Below are 27,928 nucleotides of genomic sequence, written 5' to 3' on the forward strand. Positions count from 1 at the left end.
TTTCCCAGGGGATCCTGTTAACTAACTCCTTGAACAGCTGGAATTTTGCTTTCCTAAGATTTGGAGTCCTGACTTTACTCTTCATCTGTCTGATATCCCTCAGGACTGTGAACTCAACCAGCGCATGATCGCTGCAGCCCAGGCTGCCTCCAGTCTTGACGTCACCAGTTAGCTCACTTGCGTTGGTGACCAACAGGTCCAGTAACACATCCCCTCTGGTAGGGTTGTCTGTTACCTGGCCTAAGAAGTTATCCTCCACGCACTCCAGGAGTCTCCTGGATTGCCTACAGCTCGCCATGCTACTTTTCTACTAGATGTCGGGGTGGTTGAAGTCCCCCAGCAGGACGAGAGCCTGCAAGCGTGATGCCTCCTGTAGCTGGAGTAAAAAGGCTTCGGCAATAGGCTCCCCTTGATCAGGTGGCCTGTAGCAGACACTAACCACAAGGTTCCCTTTGTTGCCTTGGTCTATAATTCTTACCCACAAGCTTTCAACCTGCTTGTAGCTGTTCTTCAGAGACAGCTCTTCACAATCTATCCATTTCTTGACGTAGAGCACAACACCTCCCCTCCTTCCTTGCTTATTCATTCTGAACAGCCTGTAGCCATTGATAGCCGCACTCCAGTCCTGGGATTTGTCCCACCAAGTTTCAGTAATGGCAACTAGGTTGTAGCTTTCTAGCAGCATGGTGGCTTCCAACTCCTCCTGTTTGTTGCCCATGCTACGTGCATTGGTGTAGAGGCACTTCAGCTGGGCTGTCGGCCATGTCACCTTCTCAGAGGAACACCCCTTAATTCCACTGATGTGTTTCACCAGTGTTCCCCTGTTGGCTCCTATTATCTCAGGAGCCCCTGACTCATCTCCATAAGACTTCAAGTGTGCTGCAATGTACCCAGCAAGTCTCAGAGCAACAGGCTGAGGGCCCTTGCTACCACCCCCATCCCTGTAACTTTGGTGTGTCATCCCACAGCTTGTCACAGGTGAGCCTGATATTATCCCCCTCCCCCTTGAAGTCTAGTTTAGAGCTCTGCCAATGAGCCCTGCCAGCTTGTGAGCAAAGACCCTCTTCCCCCTTTGAGAAAGGTGAATCCCATCTGACGCCAGCAGTCCTGGTGCCACGTAGACCATCCCATTATCAAAAAACCCCAAATTCTGGTGGTGACACCAGCCATGGAGCTGTGTATTAATAGACTGGGTCCATCTGTTTCTTGCAGTATCGCTGCCTGCAACTGGAAGGATAGAGGAAAAAATTACCTGTGCTCCGGATTCGCTTACCAACCATCCCAAGGCCCTGAAGTCTCTTTCAATCACCCTTGGACTACACAGTGCGGCTTCATCGCCACCCACACAGAAGAGCAACAATGAGTAATAGTCCGAGGACCATACCAGACTAGGAAGTTTCCTAGTGATGTCCTTAACCCAAGTCTCAGGGAGGCAGCAGCCTTCCCTAAGAGGAGGGTCTGTCTGGCATATTGAACCCTCTTTTCCCCTCAGAAGGGAGTCACCTGCAACCATAACTCATCTTTTCTTCCTCATGGAGGTGGTCATGATACAGGGGGTAGGCCTTTCTGACCTTGACAGCACCTCTGGTGTAGATGGACCATCATCCACATCATCAGTTGACTTACTGTGGTATAGAGGCACCTGCAAGGCGAGGTAGGCAAGGAAGGGGTTTGCCTGCCACCCTAAGCATGAACTTGCCTCCATTCACTCCTTTCCTTTACTTCCTTCTGTCTGGTGGGGGGTAGATACAGGATCCCCCTGATCTTTTGTTTTTTTCTGGTGGCTGTTCCTGTTTCTGTCTCAGGGAGGGCAGAGCATGGTTTCACCAGTCTATCTCTTTCTCAGATTCCCTGTGCTCCTTAACATGTCCACTTCCTCTTGAAGCTCTGCCACCAAGCTGAGCGGATTATCCACTTGGTCACACCTCACACAGGTGTTCTCACTACTGCCATCAGGTACTAGTGAAAGGCTCTGGCACTCCCTGCAGCCTGAGACCTGGATGGCTGCATGTTTTCATGGGAGCTGTGTGTGGGTAGCCACATTCATTCTGGTGAGTGCAGAGGACATAGCTTTCTGCCGGGTGGATACCATAGCTAAGCTCCTTCTGGGAGGGTGATGGTCACCAATTGAACTCACCTTTTGAGCTGGTAGGGTGACGATGCCCTTCCTGCATGCCCTTCCACGTATGTGCTCTCCTTGGCTATACCTTTTTGAAATGCGGTCACTTTGAGACCCCATCCTGAAGGATTTAAGCGTTTCAACGCATAGAGTAAGAACCTATTAATGGACTAAAGATCATGCTGTCATATAGGTAACTGAACCCTTCCCTTGATACAAGCCAAGTGCTTCTTAAAAAAAAATCAACTCCATGTACCAGCCACCAGAACCTATGCAAATAACTGCAATACTCTGAAGTACCAATGAGCCAGGGGGAACTTTTTACACCTAATTGCCTATTAAGGAACCTTCAAGAAATAACTGAGTGCTAGATCACTCCTTTTAAGAAAATAGCCCTGGGAGATCATCTAAGAGAGGATGGCATTAATAGTAATCCCTCATATCATACTCAGCTCTGTATAGCTTTTGCACTGTATGGTTACATGAGAACAAAGGCCAGATTTTCTCAGGCACTATTGCTTCATACTCAGAATTTTGAACACTAATTTCATATTACACTTTTTTTTTCTTCTGTGTGTATGAGTCCTGACCTAATTTTATAAAATGTAAGAAATGCGCTAAACTTACTATGAATACGAATATGAACATATACATTATTAAACGCAGAACTGGAACAGGAGGTTGTGGAATCTCCATCCTTGAAGATATTCAAAAGCCATCTTGGCATAGTCCTGGGCAACCAGCTGTACGTGGCCCAGCTTGAGCAGGGTGGTTGGACCAGATGACCTCCAGAGGTCCCTTCCAACCTGAACTTTTCTGTGATTCTGTATTTAAGCAAGTTATGTCAGTGCTAGAGTTTCAGCTCTGAAAATGATAGATTCATTTATTGTAGCTGCATCTATATTAGTCTGGTATCATATCAGCAGGGTACCCTCTAAGTGAATCTCCTGATTTTCCTCCTCCTACCACGCTTTGTTTGGCACTGCAGAGTAGCCTGGAGCATGTGGACTAGATTACTTCACAGGTCCCAAAGCCAGAGCATGCACTCCAGGAGCATGCCTGCTGTACTCCAGCTACTACCATTCAGCTCACAGGACCAGGATAGAGCTCACATGAGGTAAATCTCCTGAAATACAGGCTTCTCAGCAATTTTTGTGTGACTCTAGAGGTCTGCTCCTGTTGCACAGTGTTATTTGCTGAGGCAGATGCAGTCTTAGAGTGTCTATTCCTCTAGGCATCACAACAAGAAAAAATAATGCTCAAGCTCCAGTGCACTGCCATGACCCACTGAAGGCTTACAGATGCTTTTAAGGGGCGCAAAGCAAGTCTTGATAAGCAAACTGGTGCCTTTCTTATGTCTTAGTTCTGTCACACACGGATCTGCAGTAGCAGGTGGTTTTCTGAATATAGCCGAGACAGCAGGGCTCTTGTCATGGTAGGTACAGGTACACCTGCTCCTGCTTCCTCATTGGTGGTTGCTCTTGATCAGGCTTGCTTTGCACAGTTAAAAGCAATGTTGCAGTGTTTAGCTATTTTAGCAATTGCTCAGATGCTCTCATCAAATCAGACTGGACTTGTAGAGTAGAAGTAGAGCTGGTCACCAGCCAATTTGATTCTTCACTTCGACCTTCTCACCTGACGCAAACTGAAATTTGGCAGATAGGCTGCTAACAGTTTTCTCAAGAAGCCTGTCTTGTTTTCCTTTACACTTGCTATTTTTGGTTTAGTCTGGTTTTGGGTTTTTTTTTGGAGGAGAGGTGTGGATGTAATGAAAAGTTGATTGAAAAAGTGTGAAGGTAAAGGTAAGGATAAAGAATCTTGCTTCAGAGGTGGCACATGATACTGAAGTCATCTTATGCTGTCACCCCTGAAAATATGTCAGCAACAAGTTGTGAATGCACTAGAAAGCTTTGCCCATTGTCCCCTAGCAGAAGGCAGACATATAACCATATACCCCAAATCTTTCTCATTAATAGATGTTGGAGATGAAAACAACTTGGCTGAATGGTTGTCAATAAGCAGGGTGTTAGTAAAATTTACTTAAGTAGGTCATTATGAGTATAATTAGAAGTAATGGGGTCAAAGTTGGCAAAGTGAAATATCAGCTAAACATCTAGAAAGCATTTTGAATAGTGAAGTGTGTTGGACTGTGAAACTTTCTCTCCTGGTGTTGAAATACTTGCATGTGCATTCATCATTTATATTCTGTGCTGTTTTGCCTTTCTAATGTGATATGATAACCATGTATCTATGAAAATTATTGGGAAATCTTGGTGCTTCTGATTTAATCCTAGCAGTATACATCTCTAGTGAGGCAAATAGTGAGCCAAATATCATAGATCAGAAATAACCAGATGGCAGCCCAGAAGGGCTCTGACGTCTGCTCAAATGTGGAGTAACAGAGTACCAAACTGTGGGATGATGACACCCTGTTGCCTGCTAGCACTCTGTGTCAAGGCAAAAACTTTAATTGCCCCAAAAGTGGAGCAGTGCCTGCAACCGACTCATAAGTGCCAAATTATGACTGCTAATGTATTCTCTCTTCATTTTCTCATCAGATATGGATTTAATGGGAGACATTCTCGACTTCACTATTAGTAGCAACAAGTGCATGGCAAACTCTAGATCATGCAATGAGGTGCAACAGCACAGGCATCCGCTGTCCACTCCAGTATGTTGCCAGCATCTTTGAAGTCTCAGTCTTTGATGACCTTCTGACACCATGGGGAGAAAAGACATGCTCCTTTCCATCCTTCTGACCCAGCATGTGGCTTTTTATAGACTGCACAGCCAGGGAGCAGTTTAACAGTAACACCTCTAGTGTTGCAGCTGCCTTACTGCACATCGTGTGCATTCCTCCTTCCCCAGCAGACATCTAAACTCAGTGTGCTCCTTGGCTCTTCCAAATGAGTAATCTGGCAGATGATAGCTGCTGCAGAGGCAGACAGTGTCCTGCCTGTCATGACTTTCACTTGACCCAGTTCAGGTGAACTGACTCTTCTTTCCCTACTGTCATTTTGTGTCCAGCTACCATTAATTAGAGGTGACTTTGGGCAGCCACAGGGAGTCTGTGAGCTGGAGCTTGCACTGCTGATCTGAGGCACAGGGTGGATTACCAGCATCACTAGTTTTTGGGCAGAGCCACACTGGAGATGTCTGTGGGGCAGAAACATGCCTTGCCTGTCACTCCAGAAGGGCATGGGTCTTCTACTGCGTTTGTGTCATAAGTATGTCCCTGATGTCCCTGTGGACATCTCTGATACCCTAATGTATCATCTTATGCCTCTACACACCAATATTCAGACAGCTGAATTCTGCTCAGCATGTGGGATTTACCTCCAGACCCACACAGACTATATGCAGGTGTCCGTATGTATGCTAGGTGAGAGTGTAGCCTAAAAAGTATTGCAGCTGACCAGTGTTTAGATACCTAAAATGAGTTAAGTCACTTTGTAAGCGCTGCTAATTCTGTTGACTAAAGCTGTGATAAAGTTGCCTAAAAATAGATGTCTAGTGGCATCTGACATGGTGCTACCTTCTACCTGTGGACAAAGAAGGGTATACTCTTTTCGGCCAGTGCCCAGGGATGTCTCAGACATGTAGGATATCTTAAAGGTCATTAGTCTCTCTGGTTAGGAAATCTAATCCCATCCTGGCTATCCACTGACTATAGAGGGAGTTTAGGGACTTACCTCAAATGTCGATGTCTACATTTAGACATCTAACGTACGTGTCTTAACCCTGAACTGAATCCCACCCACAGCTTTATCCTCCAAGAAGTAGTTGTCTAAGGACATGAGATTGCCTGAAGCAAAATGCCAAGAACTTGCCAGTAAATGATTGTCAAATATATGCAGCACTGTGACATAGCTCTTATCCAAACAGTTGGTTGCTTTTCAGAAATAAATATGAGTATACTTTTAGGGTCCACTGCCACTAGGTGTGATTCTCAGTTCTGTGTAATTTACCATATTCAGGGGGACATGTTCTGTTGCTTGATCCACTGCCCATTTTTGTTGTTGTTGTTGTTTTGCTACAATTTCTTTTCTGGCCTAGTCCTGTCAGTTGCTAAGGCACTGCTAAAAATGGCGAACCTTTTTTGCTCTGACTGATCTCCACAATATGCAGGATCAAGATACCCTTGTTCAGTCAAACCAAATCATTCTTTCTGAGAAGAAGAGGGTTTTACTACCAGCTGTTTTTTCTACCTTGAGGCTGATCTTATGTTTTCAGACAATTAGCTTGATTAAGTTCTTCCTGACATGCCACTGTGCAATGAGCAGTGGAACTATCTGCAAAGGTGATGTCTAAATTATACTACCCTTGAATTAGTCCCGCTTGTCTCACTATCTAAGCAACTGAGTGTGATTAGTCTAGAAACAGTTTGACCTCTGAAAAACAAAGTTGGTGATTTTTACCATGAGAATGGTTACTGCGAACAACATTAAAACTTCTTCCAGCATTTCCTTACTCAACCAGCACTGAGTAAGCACTCAAGTAGAGCATGTACCAATGGCAATTTAATTTTCCCCCTTGTTCCAAGCAGTGAGTGTAGAGGACTGAGGGATGCATGCTTCAGTAACATGGTATCCCAGGCATCTGATAGCCTTAAATTTTTGCTGCTGTAAAAAAATTACTTTGAACATTTCAATTCGTAGTCTTTCCCAAAGGGAATCTTCTTTCCATTCACAAGCCTTCATTTTAAATGGGATGATTTGAAGTTATTTGTCTGCTTTTCTCCTCAGAGCTCTGGTGAAACAGTATCAACTGTTTTTATGGTGGATGATGTTACGTTAACAGTTCCTCGTTATTTGTCAAGGGCTATTGCATGTCTGGAGCTGTAGCTCTTGATGGAAAGAATGTAATTACATAATTTTAGATTTCCTCAAATAGAAACCAGTGGTGTTGGCCAGGACATCAGGCACTAACCCAGTTCAGCGGTGTGCAGTGTTCAGCATAGCTGGCTGTGGCTGGCCTGGTGGTGATGTGTGTCATGTGTGCCCCTGCACAGCCCAGCAGGGACTGATGGAGATCCATGCCAAGGACACCGGTTCGGCGGTAGGGAAGTAATGGCTGGAGGGTATGTTGCTATGATGAAATGTCCTAGCTGTGCTTTCAGGGAAGATGTGACCGTCAGGTAAAAATAATCTGTTCCTCATTTAGTTAATGCACCCCCTGCACATGGAATTTCTAACAGAGTCATTTTTAGTTTTTCAGCATTTTCTTTTCAGTTTCATTTGTGCCCTGCTGTTCTCCCTATATATCTATGCTGCATACTTGTTTTTCCTTCATCATGTCCTGAAATGTTGACTCTTATCAACTTCATAGACAATTTTCTCTCTTGCTTTGCCTCTCTTTTATTCCAGCAAGTTTTCCTGGAAACTAAAATTCATTTTGGCCTAGGTCTTTGTTTTCTGTCTTGCACTTACATGGAATCTGAAACCAGTTTATTTGGTGTTGATCTCCTACATTCTAAAATCTATTTGTAAACACTTTGAGATGTGTTCTGATTTCATAAAATACAATTTTCTGAGAGCCTGCACTGACTTGGATGGAACCTGATGTTATTTTTTAAAAGTAATGTTAAAAGGTGCTTAAATGAATGTTTAGACCCATGATGTTTTGGAACAATGTGCTGATTATTCAAAACATTGGCCTGATCTCATATTAGCATAGTGAGAAGATGAAATATAAAATGCTGCAGCTATTAGACACTATCTGAACATACGTTGTCTTTACAAACTGATTGTTTTTTATAGCGACACCAAACTGTTCTCATTCATATTAGCAATATTACTTTGTTCCTTGCTCACAGGAGTAAGTTTATTTCAGAAGTTCAGCATCAAAATAGCGTTATTTCAATTTCTTTCTATTCCCTGATGTCAGAAAGAAAGCTAAATTCCTTCTTAAAGGGAAAATGGCAATGCAGGTAATCTATCCATTTCCTTAATAACTTTAATCCTTCATTTAAGATGAATCCCAGAGTGACTCAGAAACCCAGTCAAAGAGCCTAAGATATTATTGTTTTCTACAAATGCATCATGAAGGTGTATCTTGGGCAGTTAGAAAAGTCATTCTATAAGCAGGAGCTAGAACAAGAAAAAATGAGTATGAATTGTCTATGTGTAATTTTAGACTGAAAATTAGGATTTTAAAAAAGTATGTTTTGCAGTGATATTCAAATAGATGCATGAAGTCAAGAAACTAACTACTTTCAAGACAGAGCACGAAGATTACTTAGTAGAAGCATATAGCAGTGTTACTAATAGCTGGGTTTTCCTTTGGTTTATGTGGATTGTGCTCAGCTTCATATATTAAACTTTCATCTTTAGAAGAAAAAAAAAATTGCAAATGGAAACTTCATCACTAGCACCTGAATTTGAAAGACATTCATACATTCAGTATGTAACTGTGCAATGTTAGCAGGCAGGGGACTGTGGAGAATGTAGGATACACCTGCACAATGATGATTAATTGTAATAGCTTGCGTGTGTGTATTCGAAGGCCATCTTCTTTATGTAATTTAAGGTCAGTTTCACCTCTTAGAAAACTAATTTCAAGGAAAAGTAGGTATTGCTTCTCTTGCCAGGTGTAGTGGATTGTACAGATATATCCCTTGAATATGCGTGAGCTTCTTTAATCTTTTAGGACACTTAATGAGATTTCCAGTGGGCACCAATGATTTGGTATGTTGGTTTAGCACAGTATCTGAAAGGGGACATGTGCCACAACTCATGGTGCAGGCCATCACCTGCTACTATATGTGTTCATACTTAGAAAGGAATTAGAGGTTTCTTGCAAAAGGAAATCTTTCCAAAACAAGGCCCATAGCCTGCAGTTAGGTTGTTGCTGTATCTGATTTGCAGTAGTGACAGGCACCTGAGTATCAGGGGATATTCCTAATCAAGGTAGGGGCATGTCTTCCTTAGTATATTTGTCTTCCTTTGGTTTTGACCAAATGCAATTTCTTATTTGCAATTTTTCCTTTTCAAAATGAACTTTCTGAACATCTTTCATTCAGAAACTTCTTCAAATGCAGGCATTCAGGCCTAGAATCATACCCAGTCAAAAGAAAGAAATGGAGATTTGACTGAATTGTTTGCAGCGACTTTCCTTCTCTTTCTGCACTAACTAACTTCAGAAGTCCAAGATAAACACATTCCAACTTAAAAACCTTAGCAAGCTGTCTAAATTTAGGTAGGTTGAATCTAGGTACAGCACCACTGAATGTGGTTAGTATCTACAGTATTTATCCCTTACATTCACTAGTATGAGATGGATGTCATTTTATTTACTTGAAAAAAACAGTAAACACTACAAACTTCACATTTTAACCACTTGATGATGGCCTCTGTTTTGCCTCACTGGCAAATTTGATAAATAAAATAAAATAAAGAACAAACAATGGCTCATATTTATGTTCTACCGATCTTACCTGATAAAATAAAATAGTGGCAGGTATATTTAGAAGAAAGTTTTCAAGAATGAAGTTCATGCAGTTCACAGGGAATATTTGACATTCATAGCTACAAGAGGTCACAAAGTCAGAGACTTACTGAGCACTAACAGTGGCAGAGAACTGTGTGATACATGTAACTAAAGAGAGAACTGAGTAAAACTCAAGCAGTGGGGAGGAAGCTGATTGCTGAAAGGCTGGAAAAAATGCATCATTGGAGAATTAAGTACATGCATCATGAGGTTTATTTTGCTTTGCCCTTGAACAAAGTACAAAAGTTTAATCTATCTAGAAGTGCAAATTAAAAGATTAAGCATTTATAGAATAACTTTTTAAAAAAGTTGTGGGGTTTTTTTCCATACACTGCAAGCTTATTGACTGAAAACAGCTGAGGAGGAGGAGAACATGGTTTATCAGCAGATTGAAGATGATGATTATGATACAGCTTTGAACAAGGCAATCGTAGGTCTAGAACTTAATCAAGCAAAATATCTAAGCATGAAATAGAGAAGTACTAAAACAATTGTACGAGAAGTGTGTCTTGGAGTAACATGTACACTTCAGATCACTCAGAAAAGCTGTGTATGGCAAAGAAATAGTGCAAACATGGAAGGAGACTGAATATTCAGCTCAGTTGCCCACTTGTAGACACCTGTTACCTGTTGAATGCTTGAGGTTACCCGGGGTTTGGGGTGTGACACAAGAGCTGGAGGGGACCCATGCCCTTTCAGGGCAGCATCTGGGTGACAAGTCGGGCACCCTGGGGCATTTCAGGTGGCATCAATGTGTGAGCAACAGGCTGGAGCTGTAAAGAACCCAGGTTTGTGCAGCCTGGCAAAATAAAGTCTAAAGAACGGGCAGCTTTTTCTCCACATACTGTGGAGGAAGGATAATCCTGTCAGCAGTCCTCAACAGCTGAACCTCGTTTACAATTGAGGAAATTATCTTGACAGAGAAATGAGGCTCTGTCCACCACCACTCACAGAAGCAGTGGAGGGGAAGGTGGGTGAAGCAGGGGGACCCCAACTACATCAGAGAGTCTGATCTATTCAAGGAAAGACTGTCTGAGAGAGCTGCCTGTGATGAAGAGGCTGGGTTTGGTGACCCAGGAAGTCTCTTCCAGTTCTGGCTTCTCAGGACCAGGAAGCAATGCTGATTTTCTCTTGGCCTGCCTTATGACAGAGTTCAGATGAGGTATTCATAGTAATCCTTAAATCTGTGAATCTCTCAAGACATCTGAGCTTCTTGATAGCTAAAATAATGTTTCAAAGAGTTCTTGGTAACCAAGTTTCATTTTGCTGAAATTTTAATAGCACTCACTGTTCTCTTCAGCTTTTATTTGATTGTCGTGCCAAGCAAGTATTCTCAAATCAAGAATTGGTTGCAGCTCTAAGTTAGGCTAGTTTGTGTTTAGATGAACTTGTCCCCTCTGGCTCTAGGTGCAGGAAACACACCACAGATGCTTCAAAATGAAATTGCTTACTCCCTAGTTCCAGAGATAAATCTGAATGATTACTTTTTAAACCAGATGACTGAAAACCTGGCCTAAAAGAATACAGAGTTAATCCTCTGCCAGTTGGAAATCATGACAAGATGCATTTTCCACAGTGAAGGTTTTCTGTATCAATTATTTCCTATTTCCATCTCTGTCAAATATATTTTTCCTGTGAATAACATGCTAGGATAATTATATGTTTGGGAGAGGAGTCATTACTTAGGAGAAAAGACTTTACATAATACTTCAGAAAGCAGCGCATAAGTGAGTGTTGAGGAGCTAGATTTGTTGTTAAGATTTTTAGGTGATCTGGTTTTAAAGTTTTGGTGTTGTAATATGGTGATGTACGTTCTTCTGACCTTTTCCCACCCAAAGAAGAAAATACAAACTTCCTGAAGGGTGCTCGAAGTATTTCAGCTATTACCAAGCTCACATAATTACTGCTAAGTCAGGAATCTATAGAGCACTGTAACAGACATGCCTTTGTACACCAGGGAATCCACATGACAGCTTTCTGGTTTCACCACTTCCTAGCAATGAGAATTCTCTTATTGTTACTATTTACATTTTTGACTCTTGTTCTCATTTAGCAGGAGACTTTTAATCCTGATTTGTGATTTGGGCATATGCATAAATGACAATTTGGCCATTCAGGCAGATTTCTGGAAAGAAATGTTCCCCTGGATTTAAGCAGCCTTATATAATACCTCATCAAGCTATTCATTAGGGCATGTTCTGTGCTATACATTTAAAGGTCCTGAGTGACATGAAGCTGTCATTTTATGACTTCTGGTAAATAGGAGTTGTCATACTTCCGGTTTTCTATTCTATTCTTTGAAGTCTTTATTACTACAAGGGCAGGAAGGGGTTAGTCATCACATAAGAATAGAATTTCCTGAGAAAAAAGTTATCATGATTTTTGTCAGGCTTTGGTCCAGATAGTAATTAGGTTTTGGTGTTAAAGTAGTTAACTAACCAAATTATATATTTGATTGATTTCAATCAAATTCTTTTGTTGGGGTTTATAGCCAATGGATAACCCTCTTTTCTAGACTTGTATAACTACATTTTGTGTTATCTAACTAATTAGATTGTGGAACATTGTCTACTATTGAGTCTAATTGGTTTGCTTTGATATCAATTTAATTTTGATTTGATTGATTTGATTCTTTTTATTTGAGTTATTATTGGTAGCTAAGCTTAGGTAATAAGTTTTTGTGATTTTATTTTCTTATGAAGTCTTTTGGTAAAATATATTAAAATGCACTGACTCATGTGTCTCTGAATAAGCAGTGTGAGGGCAGAACCATTAAGGATCTGGGTGGAAACAGGCCAATAAATTCCAATGACTAAACAGTTCCCCCTAACTGGTTGTTATTTGCCAGCTTTTGTTTTATTTTAGTTCATCCTCTTTCGAGGCTCCCCGCAAAATACACATACCACTCTGTGGGCAGCAGCCAGTACTAAAATGTTTACGTGAGCATATATGTTTGTACATAGATCTCTTCACAGCTGGCCCTCTATTGGCCCTAAACACTAGAAAAGGTTTTAATTTATCCTCGGGGTGGCTTAGCTTGTACGTCTGAAAATGGACCCACATTGGAGTGTTTTTATTAGCAAGCCTTTACTAAAGGTATTTGGGCAGTCTGCCCAAAACCTCCCTTTTCTGGCCAAACTGTATGCTGCCTGGAGCTTCATCATGTGAAGCATGGGAAGACATGTGGATCTGTATGTAAACATATCCCGAAGTGTAGAAAAGTCACTGCCACTTGTAGCATAACTCCCACAAGTAATGCTCCTGGCCTGTATTTCCCAAGCTACTCTGCCTCCCCTCCCCTTTCCTCCTCAAGTGAACTTGTACAGTCAGACCCTTTCTGCCCAACCATAGTTTGATTTCTCAACAGAAATTATGTACATGTTTCTTCTTCCATGCTTTCCTCATTTGGAGAAAGATCACCCACCGTCTCCATGAGAAGGGGACAGCCCACTCCCCATGTCTCCTGAGAAATGTTGCTGTGCTGTATGAATGCTGCAGGATCACATCCACAGAGCATAAGGTTAGCACTACTGTTGGAAATGCTGGAAGAAGGCCTTCTGTGTAGCCAGATGACACTGAAGTACTTTCTCTTGAAAATTATTTTGGAGAGATCCTTAAATTTACCCAGGAGAATAACACTAGCCAAGGAGACGGGGAGGTCAGCTCAGCTGGATGGTGCAGTCACTCATTAAGATCATTATCTGTGTTATTGCCTTCTCTGTCCTTCCCACCCCAAACTGGCTGCCTACTGCATATAGGCTGGGCTGATATCGTTCAAGCTTCATCATTTCAAAGAACACGTTCATGTCAGTCAGTGGAAAGCAGTCTTTCTCTCCTTTACTCTGGTAGCAGGTTTAAACACTTCAGTATTCCCCTCTGAGCAAGAACAAATAGTTCAGGCTTCAGGGTCGTTCCCACACTTTCCCAAGGATATTTGTGTACTGCTACCCATCAGCAAGAGGTAACCGTGCATGTTGCTTTTTCCAAAGAGTGCCTCTGTCTAGTTTAAATAAAACTGTGAAGATGAACTAATTTAATATGTACTAGAGAGCTATTATTATCTAATGATAATTCTGTGAGCTTGTGGTGCTCATTTTTTTTCATGTGGGGAGCTACCTGATTTTTCACCCATAAGGTAAGTGAAATTAGGCTTAGTTTTAGCTGTATTTGAAGAAGCAAGTTCTTGAATACCTCTGACTTTAACAATTATGCAGATTTGCAATGCTGCGTGCCTGGCCCCAAATCATCATACCCCTATATGATCTGTTAATAATTTCTAATATCTCTCAACAGTGTTTTTTCCATAATCTCCTAAAACTGATCTTTTGATATTTCTCAAACCTCAGGCTGATACCAGTCCTGACCTTAAAGGTCACTGTTACAAGAAGAACTTGTCATTCTCAACTAAGATCTGATGTGATGTCAGCCCTAGAAGATGAAAGTTTACTCCCATTCAGCATAGGCTAAGTGAATTTACAGAACATCCCTACACTATATATGAAGCACTATGCTTTAAACCCAAAAAATTGCTATGAAATTTTATCCTGTCTTAAAATTGACAAAAAAAAAATCTAAGCAAGTAATCCATGTCACTGCATTAAAGGTTTATCACATTCAGTGTCAGCATTTGCACTCTCCTGGGAGTCAATCTCTTAAGCTGCTAATGTAAGATGCTGGTAGAATTTAATCTGTCATATATCCATTGTGTCTTGGCCCCTGAAAGTTGGTTTTTCTAGCTGATGTCCTGCCTTGCTGACTGTGAAGCCAGAACACATATAAGCAGAAAACACGACAGCCTGCCTCCCATTGTCCACTGACAGCTGTATACTATGTCATGTTCTTTGCTTTACTGCAACTTGGCTTATATGGTACTTTAACCCAGAGCACAAACAAGAGGTTTAAGTCTATTCCAAATTAATCAACAGCATCATGGGGAACATATACCATATTGCGCTATTCAGTTTATCTCCTGCATTCATGACTCAGTGTTATCCAAATTGCTACTTTTGCTATTGTTAGCTTTCAAGTGAGGACCCCATATACTGTATTGCCAGCTGTACTACAATAACAATTGTAATATAAACAGTGCTGGAAGGCACGCATGGGTAGTGGAACTCCATCACCTGCAGCTGAAGTTGTTAGAACAGTCCCTGGATGGTGTTGGCTCAAGCCAATTAACGTCTTCCTATGCAATTTCCAGGCACTGTTTAGGAGTTAACATGGACCCCAAATTATTCCAAATAAACAGTTCTCATTCAGCTGTCCTGTTTTGTGACCAAGAGAGTTTAACAGTATGGGCACAGCCTATCCAGTTGACCTCAGTGCTAGAGGCATGTTTAAGTTACTTGTCTAGACATTTGGTTATACACCAGTATCTGAACTGATGCTGGGTTCAGAAATCAAAGGTTTATCTGCATTTCTTTTGTTCTTGTTCAAATGAAACAGTCTGTCCTGATGACTGAAAGTGAAGGAACTTCATGCTTCTTTTGGACTGGGATTTATCAGAGCTAGAGTCTTTCTTTCAAAAATTCCCTTTGAACATCATTTTTACTGTGTACTGAATAGGATTCTGTGTCAGATTAAAGCTGGTATGTCACAGATCTATTTTAGAAAGAAAATTTCATACTTTCATGAATATAACAAATGTCAGAAACTTTCCTTTGCCATGAAAAGTGCGTATAAAATAGTTTCAGAAGATCACAGAGAAATCAGCATGTTATTCACTTGTCATAAATGTTCTGGTTTCCTGAGCAGGGTGCTTCCATAATTACTTCTTATGAAGTTTCACTTTTTTTTCATGCACATAGTCTGAAAAGCAAACTCAAGAGCAAAATCAGAAGTGTACTTTTGGTGACATCATGGAAGAAGCTCTATAGTATAATAATGCTATAGTAAGTCTAACTTAGTAATCAGTGATGGAAATAAAGTATCTTTAGAAGGGTAGTGTCAATGAGGATTTTGGAAGTTGCACATGTGGATACTATGGAGCACATCTGTGTCCATCCAGCTGCCCATCTGCTGAAGGAGATGTGTTGTCATTGGGTGTCTCCTCTTGTCTCTGAAAGGGTTAGAATACGTAAGCACTGTGGCCAGCAATAAAAGTGGCTTGTCACAGAGGCCCTTAGTGCCTGCTAGTGGGTCACTCTTCTCTCTCCGTCGCACCTGGCTATGATAGTGTTTTGGGGTAGAAGACAGCATGCAAGGGAATGCAAGTCAGGGTCCCCTGGAAAAATAGTGAGAATATGATCATATATTTAGGCGCAGCAAATAGATAAATAGAGTGGAAATGTTAAAGGTTTGCAAAGAAGGCAGATTGTTGTCATTCCTTCCTGAAAAACAAATGTATGAAAAATACAGTCCCATATAATTTGAAATAGTGATCTGTAGCAGGTGTAAATGAAACTGCCTGGTAAGAAAGAAATCTTTTCTCATAAGAATCAATTGTCTGACAAAGTATTATGGTTTTCTTTTATATATTTCTCCTGCTTGGGTGCTGATGATATTTCCCTGACATCTGCAGAGGGCAGGAAGCACTATTTATATATATATAGTGTGTGTGTGTGTGTATGCGCGTGCGCTTTGGTGGGTACAGCTGCTGTAGGCCAATGAAAGCTGACTATCTTAGTCAATATCTTGTCTTCAAGCATCATAGTTCTTTCTTTTTTTTTTTTTTTCTCTTAATGCTGGATTTCTGAGAGAGGGAAAGATGCTGGAAAATCCAACACCAGACCTTCCAGAGAAAAGATTTAACTAAGATTCCCCCTTTTCAAGTGACTATTCTGAGCTCTAAGCTACTGGCTATTCCAGGTCTGTGGAAATTTTCTGATAAATGGAAATTTTTCTGCTGGAAATACTGCTGAACTGCTGAAAAACTGGCTGTATTGCAGAGCCTATTCACTGTTTGTAATTACCAGTGTATATGAAAATCTAAGCTTTCTGAACCTCAGTGTGCTCTCTGACACTGGTTTGCTTACTTTCATCTAAAATCCAACGCAAATTTAATTTGGAATAAAGGTTAATGCAAATGCGTCTTAGACCTTTTTTAGCACAAAATGCAATTGCGACTTTTGCTTCCAAAAAGATTTTTTTAAGTGTATGGAAAAGGATTCTAAACTTAATTGACTGAGTCTTCAGTTTAGAAAGGGAATTAGGAGTAACTGGGAGCCTACAAACAAGGGAGAAAGGACTGATCAATACAGTAAGCTAGGTTTTAGAGGTCACAAAGTCCAATAATGTGAGAGTAGCCATAAATCAAGCTGAGGAGGTCCTTGAAAGGGAAATTAAAACCAAATTAATTTTTAACCATGTTAACAGAAGGGTATGACTTTTCTCATCCTAATGTAGCTGTCTAAAACAAGCCAGACGAATTACACTTAAGAAGTGCCTTACTCTCAGCTGTAAACTCTGAGGGCAGGAGTCAGTTGCTAAAGCAGAATCTGGGTGTTTGGGACATTTGTGATGCCCAGGACACTGGCACAGGGCTTGCATTTTCTCAGAGCTGGCAGGTGTGACATGGGACCTGCCAAGGAAACCTGTGCCCTTCTGTAGAAACAGTGGAAGGTGGGGTGAGATAGCCTAGACAATGTGAAAATACGATGATAAATGTCAATGTTTAAATAAATCAGCTGTGCTCCTAAAATTAAGTGAGATGAATCTTCCACAGGAGGTTGTCTCTCTGCCCCATTTGGACACACTTCATGCCATTGGAGAAGCACTAAAGCATTCTGTCAGGTTTCCTGTCATTGCAAATGGCTTGACTCTAGGTGTCAATAGATACATTATATTCCATGTGTTATAATTAGTTAGATTATAGCTAAAAATTTTACCAATGCCAAGTTGCAATGTTTTGTAGATTTAGTATTGTATTTTCAAAGACATCCTTGAAGTTCTTAAAGTGTATCTTAAATAGATAGTATATAACGTGGTCAGACTAATGGCATGAAAGTCATTGAATATTTTTTATACTATATGTATATAAAATTATTCAATTTTTTTTTAATATTTGTTCTATCATTTCTACAGCTAACTTGCTGATGAACAGCGCATATGCAAATACTGATAAAGAAAATCATAAAGAGAACATAGAATCATGGAATGGTTTGGGTCAGAAGGGACCTTTAAAGATCATTTAGTCCAACCCCCTGCCATGGGCAGCGACATCTTTCACTAGACCACGTTGCACAAAGCCCCATCCAACCTAACCTTGAACACTTCCAGGGATGGGGCATCCACAAGTTCTCTAGGCAACCTGTTCCAGTCTCTCACCACCCTCGTTGTAAAAAATGTCTTCCTTCTGTCCAATGTAAACCTACCCTCTTCCAGTTTAAAACAGTTGTCCCTTGTCCTGTCACTACAGGCCTTGGTAAAAAGTCTCTCTCCGTCTTTCTCATAAACCCCCTCTGTACAATGAGCGACCACGATAAGATCTCCCCAGAGCCTTCTCTTCTCCAGGCTGAGCAACCCCAACTCTCTCAGCCTTTCCTCACAGGAGAGGTGTTCCAGCCCTCTGATCATTTTCATGGCCCTCCTCTGGACCCTCTCCAAAAGGTGCATGCCTTTCTTGTGCTGGGGACCCCAGAGCTGACTGTAGTACTCCAGCTGGAGTCTCACCAGAGCAGACTAGCGGCGGGGAGAATCACCTCCCTCAACCTGCTGGCCACTCTTCTTTTTGTGCAGCCCAGGGTGTGGTTGGCTTTCTGAGCTGCAAATGCACATTGCTGCCTTATGGCCAGTTTTTCATCCATCAGCCCCCCCAGGTCCTTCTCCACAGGGCTGCTCTCAATCCCTTCATCACCCAACTATCTGACCCTGTTTCATGCTCATTTTTTCTAGTTGTGGAAAAGTTAAGCTAAGTATTTTATTGGTTTTTAACTGTATTTGAAGAAACATGCACTTTCAAAACAGATATATTTTCAGCTATGACATAATTATCTAGTAAAAATTATTTTGAAGTGAATACCTCTTCATTTTGCAACCTGAGAGGCTTTTTTTCTAGCATAAATCTTAATCCTAAAACTTTTCACAGCTGGGTTTACAGTTAGTCACCACAATTTCAAAATATTCTGTGCATGTTGGGGCCTAGTTATTCAGGTGTTCCAGAGACATAGTATCTTATATAATCTCTTCATACAAAGTGTTTTAAAGAGTAAGTTTCATCCTTACACAGCTTGATGTTACTAAGTTTTAGCTCTTTTATTTTAAGTGCTATAACTAAGTCCCTTACCTGGATTAGTAGAGCATGGATTAGTAAGTAGATCAGAATACTGAGCAATGTACTATTACTTCTTAAAGCAGTAGTAATTTTCAGTGCTATCAGTTGGGTCAGAGGAATCATCAAATATCTTGCAAAGCCAGTTGTAGTAGCTTGTTTTTCCTCTCAAAAATACAAACCAACCCACAGATTATATAGAAAGAGGATATTGTGATATTTCTCCAAACTGATCAAATTAATTTATTTTGCTGTACCAAGTCTATTATATGTTCTTCGTCAAGTCAGAGAGGGTTCCTCTAAATGTTGAATATATTGAATTAGTTATGGCACATCTTAAATATAACCAGTCAGGATTATGGGGATGACAGACAAAAGCAGAATGAATATTGAAGATCAGTTCCTCTCTTTTTCTTGAACTTCTTTCCCACTCCCTAATTCCCCTCAATTAAAATAAAGAGACACAAGACCTAAAGAATGGCTCCAGGATACAGATTTGAGCCCCATGAGTGTCAATACTTGGATACCTCAGGTACAATCTGTCACACGGTGGCTATTGGCTTCTGGTTGTAAGGCGTTTCTGAAGGGTGGTTATATTCCTATTTTCAGGGGAAATAATTTTGTCTTTATCTCTTCTCTGAAGTATTATTATTCTATGTCAGGTGTGTCGACTGTGTGGAAACTATAATTCTGCTTTTGCTAAGTTTTGCACCATGAATTTTATGTTTTCTTTAATTCCCCTCACACTGGTCTAGTGTACTGGACCTCTTGTTTCTTTAGGCTCTTGTTTCTGCAGAAGAACTCAAAGCAAATGGAGACTTCCTTACTGCTGCTGGGTACTCCTAGCTCTTACAGCTCTTGTGTTCAGTTTTCGGCCCCTCACTACAAGAAAGACATTGAGGTGCTGGAGCATGTCCAAAGAAGAGTAATGATGCTAGTGAAGGGTCTAGAGAACAAGTCCTATGAGGAGCGGCTGAGGGAACTGAGGCTGTTTAGTCTGCAGAAAAGGAGGCTCAGAGGAGACCTTATTGCTCTCTACAACTACCTGAAAGGAGGTTGTAGCGAGGTGGGGGTCGGTCACTTCTCCCAAGTAAGAAGCGATTGGACAAGAGGAAACTTGTGCCAGAGGAGGTTTAGATGGAATATTAGGAAAAATTTCTTCACTGAAATGTAGTCAGGCACTGGAACAGGCTGCGCAGGGAACTGGTTGAGTCCCCATCCCTAGAGGTATTTAAAAGATGTGTAGACGTGATGCCTAGGGACGTGGTTTAGTGGCGGACTTGGCAGTGCTAGGTTAACGGTTGGACTTGATGGTCTTGAAGGTCTTTTCCAACCTAAATGATTCTATGATTCTATGTAAATCTGCGATATGCATACATTTACGTGTGACAGCACAGTATCAGTTGTCACGCAACACTATCTACCTGTACGTAAAATCAAAATAAAGGTGTTATTTTTGTAAACACCCATAAACCATATCTTTGATGTACATATCATCTTCCAGGAGTGCACTGTATGAGCAATCAGTCTCTACTTTCTAATTGTATGTAAACATATATTTTTAGTTATGACAAAGCTTTATTTACAGCTGATTATTTTCAGGAAGTGATACAGGCAAGAGAGAAAGACTAGCAGAGGACAGCTGTTAAGAAGAATGACAATGTGTGTTTAATGTATCTCTTCTGAAACACATAAACTAAGCTTAGATCTAATTTTCCCCATTCAAGAATCATGAAGAGCTAAATACAAGAGGTTCCTGCAAGTGTTTTCTTTCGGGCTTACAATAAAGCAATAATAGACCTTCCCCAGACTCAAAAACAAACAAAAAACCCCAAAATCATCCTAATGAGATCATAATAGATCCCATCTGTAAATCGCTGTACTTTTCTTCTACCATAAGCATCTCTGTGATGCCCAGTTTCATTGATCCAAGTCAATTGCTGGTTTAACTGCCAGGAAACGGGGAGACAATGATCCATTTATTCATTCCTGTGCTTTCAAGAGGGAGGAGCTTTTAGCCATAACCTCCCAGTTGCAGTCACTCATTTTTTTCCAGGGGTCTTGAGGAACTCTTTGTAGATATTAAGAAACTGAATAATGGTTGTACATTGTTGTGGATTAACCCAACATCTGCCTGACAGATATGAAATAGACCCCTTGTGAAACCTAAGTCATTCTGAGGTGGCAGCTGGAGTCAGGCAGGAAGCCCTTCAGCATCCAGCACCAGATGACGATTTGTGAACAGTGGAATGGAGCCCTAAATCTCCATGGCTGTAATGGGAATATAGCAACCTACCTTTCTTGTAAACACCTACTTGTGAACATCTACATTTAAGTCTGTTAATTTGGAGTTGAACATACATGACACTTTTTTCTTCTTGAATTGAACTTGCAATTTGGAAAAACAAGAATGAAAAACAAATTGGTAAAATACAGTGCATTAAGAATAAGAATGTGATAACTCTATTCCAAGGGTACAAAACTGTGCAATGGATATGTACTTTATTCTACTAAAAGTGAGATTAACAGAACATAATCCACAGGCTGTGCAACTTCTAGTAGCCCAGACTGCAGACCAATACCATCTTGGAAGGAGAACTGGGAAACATCTTGCAAAGCATTGCAATTGCTCAGCTCCTCTATATGGATCTGGAGGGGAATTCTTCGTAATGTGTCTCCTTTCCTGTCTTCTGCCTGCCTCAAGCCCTATTGATCTTCTCTGGAAAACAAAGAAAACAACTTAGTAACAGCCTTTGTACTTACATCTCATCACACTGCATAAGGAGACTGGAACAGATGCATTACTATGTTCCTCACAGTGTTTAGTGAAATTTTTGATGAATCAGAACCTTACAGTGACAAAAATACATATTATCTTTTCCAAATTAGGATCTCAACAGAGATTTTCTTTTTTTTAATGCCTGAAGAAAATGGAGGAAAAGGCAGTGCTTTACTTCAACTTGCATTGTCAGCTGAGAAAATGACAAGAAACTACAGTTCTTTGACTAATAAGCTGTTCAAACTCTAACTGAACTGCAGAAAGAAATATTTTTTGTGTACCCTGTTCTTTTAAGCCAAATTATTCTCTTCACTCTTCCCTCTTTTCCTTTTTTTTTTTTTCTTTTTTTTTTTCCAGGTAGAAGATAGAGCCAGGAGAAAATCATCCTGTTAAAAGGAATTATTTTTGCGAAGTATGCACAAAGTATACAGAGTAAAAGCAGAGGCATTAAAGGCTTTATTATATGTAAGACTTCAGAGTTGTTTTATAGTTGCAGTGTTTCAGTATTAATTCTAGTTTAGAACTGAATAGTTCAGAATCAAAACCATGATTATTATCTACCGGTCCTTGGGAATTGATCTCATATGGATTTTGTTTTCCCTTTTAAACTCTGAATTCTAATTTATATGTTAGTAAGGGCTGGTTGGAAAAGCATTTTATATGAATTTTTTTCTAATAGCATATGAGGTTGGATCAAAATCTTAGTAGGAAAGCTCACCACTGAACTGTGCAATCTGTGCCTGCCACAGATAAGTCAGGGTATTTCAGTGACTCTAACATGTTCTTTCTGCCCAAGCTAAAGAAACAGATAAGGAGGGCTGTATTTAGTTGTCCGCACACAAGCATTGAGTGACGCCTGGGTTGTGCAGGATATCAGAGACATTTGCATGGAGGTACCAAAGGTGCACAGGCGTTGTGAAAGACTGAAGCCATGCTGGAGTGCAGATGAGATAACTAGTGCATCTCAAAGAGGCCTAGGTACCTTAGATGGGCAACTGAACCAATCTCACTACCACAATCAAGCTTAAAAGGTGTAAGTAAAAGTGCTCTGTAGTCTACTGAGCAGCAGCAACTGTGTATGAGCATACTCTTAAACAGTGGGAAACGTGAGGTAGTGGAACTTAATGAAGATTTCTTCATTCAAGGATGAAGTGGAGCTACACATATGGTGCAAACTACATTGTATCATATCGCCTCATGCTTGCCACAGGTTTAAGGAATACATACCAGCAAATGGTGTGCTGACAGATATGTTTTGATTTGGTAAGTTGCAACAACTTGGTTACATGCTATAGTTTCCGTGTTTTTCTGGTGATCTTACAAGTTCTATTGATAAAGACCATTTGTACTTGTCTCAACATCCCTTTTTAGTAGGAGTTTTAAATACTTATATATTGCAAATATTATTTTGGTGCACTGTACCCCCAAAATACATTTTTGATTTAATCTTTCTTTTCATATTGCAGAGACAAAGTATTAGAATGGCATAAAATATGGCCCAGTTCTACTACAAAAGAAGTGTCAATGCTCCCTACAGAGATCGTATCCCTCTTCGTATTGTACGGGCAGAATCTGAACTGTCTCATTCAGAGAAAGCCTATCTGAACGCCGTGGAGAAAGGAGATTATGCCAGTGTAAAGAAAGCTTTGGAGGAAGCAGAAATTTATTTCAAGATCAATATTAATTGCATTGATCCCCTGGGAAGAACTGCACTCCTTATTGCAATTGAAAATGAGAACCTTGAGCTCATTGAGCTGCTCTTAAGTTTTAATGTATATGTGGGAGACGCTCTGTTGCATGCCATACGAAAGGAGGTAGTTGGTGCCGTGGAGCTGCTGTTAAACCACAAGAGGCCCAGTGGGGAGAAACAGGTATGTGCAGGATTTTCTCTAGGTTTGTAGTCTGCTCTAATGAAAAGAGAAGAATTGTGCAAAGGGAGTAAGCAAAAAGAAAAACAAAACCAACCATCATCCTTGCACACAAGTATTTCAAATCAGAAGATCAATTACTTTGGTGCTGTATGCATTGTATTCATTTGTGTTTAGACATCATAGAATGGTTTGGGTCAGAAGGGACCTTTAAAGATCATCTAGTCCAACCCCCTGCCATGGGCAGCGACATCTTTCACTAGACCACGTTGCACAAAGCCCCATCCAACCTAACCTTGAACACTTCCAGGGATGGGGCATCCACAAGTTCTCTAGGCAACCTGTTCCAGTCTCTCACCACCCTCGTTGTAAAAAATGTCTTCCTTCTGTCCAATGTAAACCTACCCTCTTCCAGTTTAAAACAGTTGTCCCTTGTCCTGTCACTATAGGCCTTGGTTAAAAAGTCTCTCTCTGTCTTTCTCATAAACCCCCTCTGTACAATGAGCGACCACGATAAGATCTCCCCAGAGCCTTCTCTTCTCCAGGCTGAGCAACCCCAACTCTCTCAGCCTTTCCTCACAGGAGAGGTGTTCCAGCCCTCTGATCATTTTCATGGCCCTCCTCTGGACCCTCTCCAAAAGGTGCATGCCTTTCTTGTGCTGGGGACCCCAGAGCTGACTGTAGTACTCCAGCTGGAGTCTCACCAGAGCAGACTAGCGGCGGGGAGAATCACCTCCCTCAACCTGCTGGCCACTCTTCTTTTTGTGCAGCCCAGGGTGTGGTTGGCTTTCTGAGCTGCAAATGCACATTGCTGCCTTATGGCCAGTTTTTCATCCATCAGCCCCCCCAGGTACTTCTCCACAGGGCTGCACTCAATCCATTCATCCCCCAGTCTGTACTGATAGTGCGGATTGCCCTAGCCCAGGTGTAGGGACTTTCACGTGTCCCTGTTGAACTTCACGAGGTTCACATAGTGCCCGCTTCTCAAGCTTGTCAAGGTCATCTCTGTCATTCAATCAAATCTGCACAGGTCCACAAGGCTTATCAGTTTAATTTAGTTAAGTCACATGACATCTAGCTTCCAATAAGAAAGGGTAAAAACATCCTGCATCCTTCTTATCCCCAGCCTGAATAACAAGGTTTTCCACTTAGAGCTGAGTGAATTGTTAACTGTTTTCTATATAAAGCTAGAATTGGGCTCACATTTAACTGATCATGCACAAACCCCCCTTCTTGGAAGACTATGCAGTAAGAAAAGTCAAACTTCTTCAAGTCAGCTTTACGTCCATTATAAACTCACTCAGGAAAATCTGGAAGTTGATAAAACAGTTAGGTTTTGTTTGTGAGACCTCTGACATGGTAACATTATTCCTGTGGATATTAGTGGGAAATCCTTAATCATTCAAAGATGCAAATCATTTCAAAGAGAATAGTAGTTATAAGGTGTGGTCCATTTGAATTAATTATGAAGCTCCCTTTAAAGTCAATGAAGGTTTCAGCCCCTTCATGTGGAGGTCACCATCTCCCAGCTCAGCAAGGCAACACTGGGAGACATGACCCAATTGATCAGAACTTCAGCCCTGTCTCCAATAGTCACCCATCCTATCAAGTACAGCTGAAAAGTTACAAACTCCTCTCCCTTTCTTCCTGTCTTCTCTCAAGGGAAAAAATCATTACATACAATCTCATTCATGATAAATGTGATACCTACTCTGCTTCCCTTTGCACTGCCTTGAGACATCTCTAGGAGTTTGCTAGCCTCTTAAATATCCTTCTCATTTTAAGAAACTAGCAGAGACAGGATAACATAGCCCATAAATTCTGATATTCCTAGGACTCTTCCAGGAAGAAAAACCTTAAAAATAGTTATAATATTGTATTGTATTTTCATCTATTTCAATTTTCATGTATTGTAGGTACTGTATTAATGTATTTCAATGAATAGTGTGTTGAAATGATTACAGCCCTTTCACAGATAATGCATACAATATAATTACAGTATAATGTACTTGCTATGGATAGAATTGCAGGTAATAGGAAAAGAGTATAATTGTTGCTGATAAAATAACAGAATTCTATGCTTTTTTTTGTTATGGAAAGAAAGAAATATAGTAGGTCTTTGTACAAATGTGTGCGTCTGCCTTCTCTTCTAGGCAGTAGAAGCAGAGCTCCTTTATAATGACAACAGATTTATGTCAGAGAAAGGAAAGAAAACTAGATTCACTTTATGTTTGGCTTGTTTCATTATTTTTCAACTGGTAGTGCAGATGAGAATACTATGCATGGGAATTTCTCAACGCAGTGTACCAGGACCCAGAAGACTCGGTGCACAGCCCTGTGCCAAGCCAGTTAAACGACCCATGTCTCCATTCTCCAGCCTCTATAGTGGAAGTTGCCATTTGCAGAGTGGAGTTAATCTCACTTGGTGGTAGCCATCCAAAGCTGTGTTTCATCTCTGATCTGGCTGCCTGGGCTCCCCTTACCAATGGAGAAAAATTGAGATCCCTGGAGAGCAACTCCTGCTGTCTTTCTCAATTACTTGTCTTAAAATGGTATAAACCACTTCTTGGACTAGCTAGAGAGAGAGTCTACAAATTTACCTTACACTAGGTGCCTTAATTTCAGGCTGTTCTTTAGACTTTCAGGACTACTTTTTGGTATGTGCCACAGCTACTGTAGTGGAAACGCTTGAATACAAATAGTAAAACTCGTTTTAGGTAAGCTTCATGCTATAGCAGACAAAAGATAGGCTTACTTTCTGGTGCATACTACAGTGTTAAGTTAGCCACAAACTGCTTTACTCCAAACTGGAGGTTAATTCTCTGTGCTGGAGCTTAAGTGTGTTGTTTCAGTGCCACACTCCGCTGTTGGCTGGTATGAAGAGTACTGCTTCTCCTTCTCTTTTTTGGTTTCCTGTGGGATAATAGTATTAACATCCTTCTCAGATTTAATGTAGCAAATTGTTTTACAAAAGCTAAGTTATATTCTGTTTTCACACCTGCACTTGCTGGTAGTCCTCCCATTACTGTAAAGCATGAAGAATAATCATGAATCATTTGAAACAAAGACATCTCCTTTTGTGTCTGTACAAGGCTAGGCTTGCCCATTGCAAATGCAAATATTGCTTGCAAGCCAGTGGATGCAAAAAATGGCCTTTAAACTAATCGATTATTTACACGTGCATGCCGTTGTTTGCACTGGGGACCCCAACAACCATTCAGCTTCTATGGGTGTCGTATATGTAGATAATCACGTTGGTTCATTTTTAGGAACAGGTCATGCTGAAGAGAATGTAAATGTGGATTACATTTTTGCAGTAAGCATTTTCCTGCAATGAAGCAGATACAACTGTGAATATTTAATATAATCAAAAGTACCTGCTGGCTGAAAAATCATTCCAATAGGCTAAAGATATGAAATTGGGATGCTTAGAATTATATACTAAAATTGATATTTTCAGTGTTTAGACAGAAAGATATGTTTTTTTTCCCTGGAGAATCAAGTTCCTTTTGAAACTCCATTTCAAACTACAGCTTGACTTTTTTTGATTACTTTTTATTTGTAAACATTTGTCATATTGTTTAGATGGTGATTCATTTTCAGACTCTGTGTTTTTAATAACATGGTATCTTTGCCTGTTTGGTTTTCCTTCTTTGTGTAAAGCTGGTCATGTGTGGTAAAATCCTGGCCCCTTGAAGTTAGTGGGAGTTTTGCCATTGATACAGTGAGGTCAAGATTTCACTCTTTTGCTGGCTTTTTTTTTTGCTCCTGATGAAAAGTTATTCACAGAGGAGACAGAAAACAAGGCAGAAGAAAATTGCTTGTGCTAAATACTGCCAAGCTCTAGAAACAGTTTAGATTCCCAAATATTTCATTAGTGATGAATGTTCTAAGCATTCAAATGCAGAAAAAACCCAATACGACTCATGATTTACAAGTAAATGAATTAGCTCTCACTATTTTTTATATTCACAAGATAATATACTATGTATGATGCATAGCTAATTTCAGCTTCACCCTCATACAATAATGTGATTATATTTGTAAAACAACAGAATTTTTAAGCATAGGATTTCCTATATAATTCCACTCATTGACAATGCCAGAAAGCCAGAAAAAAAATATCCTTTTATATCAATAGAAAGCTACAGTTCTTCAGGACAGCTGAAATGTATCATTTAAAAGAACAGTTTTTTCTCCAAAATTTAATTCTTTAAACATTTAAATGTTTAAAAAGGAAAGGAGAAAAATGTAAAAACATGTTAATTCTGACCAAGAACCAATGCATTCAGTTAAAATAATACAGTTTTTGCATTTTTGGAAAGTTTTCCAACCAATATCTTCAAAATTAGGAGATGCCACTGAATCTTGCTCTTTAATACTTCCTCCTCAAAAAAAAAAAAAAAAAAAAAACCAACCCGAAAAACAACAGTTAGATCTTATTAAAGTTATATCTAAACTCTCTA

At 40.4% G+C, this 27,928-nt stretch overlaps 1 protein-coding gene across 2 annotated transcripts in view; it reads left to right on the forward strand.

Annotated features, from left to right (window-relative positions):
* Window positions 1-27,928, forward strand: part of TRPC4 (transient receptor potential cation channel subfamily C member 4) — a 162,983-nt gene that overhangs the window by 42,709 nt on the left and 92,346 nt on the right. Inside the window, exon 2 of one of the 2 annotated variants that reach the window (XM_087756602.1) lies at window positions 23,061-23,465. The exons of the other annotated variant lie outside the window; for it this stretch is intronic. Within the exon in view, the coding sequence (XP_087612728.1) occupies window positions 23,088-23,465 (378 nt within the window). The 5' untranslated portion in view covers window positions 23,061-23,087. The remainder of the gene's footprint in view (window positions 1-23,060; window positions 23,466-27,928) is intronic. 2 annotated transcript variants of the gene reach the window in all.

Source organism: Nipponia nippon, unplaced genomic scaffold, assembly GCF_047370975.1.
Source record: "Nipponia nippon isolate SJK-2023a ecotype South Korea unplaced genomic scaffold, ASM4737097v1 scaffold_2, whole genome shotgun sequence".
Classification (NCBI taxonomy): Eukaryota; Metazoa; Chordata; class Aves; order Pelecaniformes; family Threskiornithidae; genus Nipponia; species Nipponia nippon.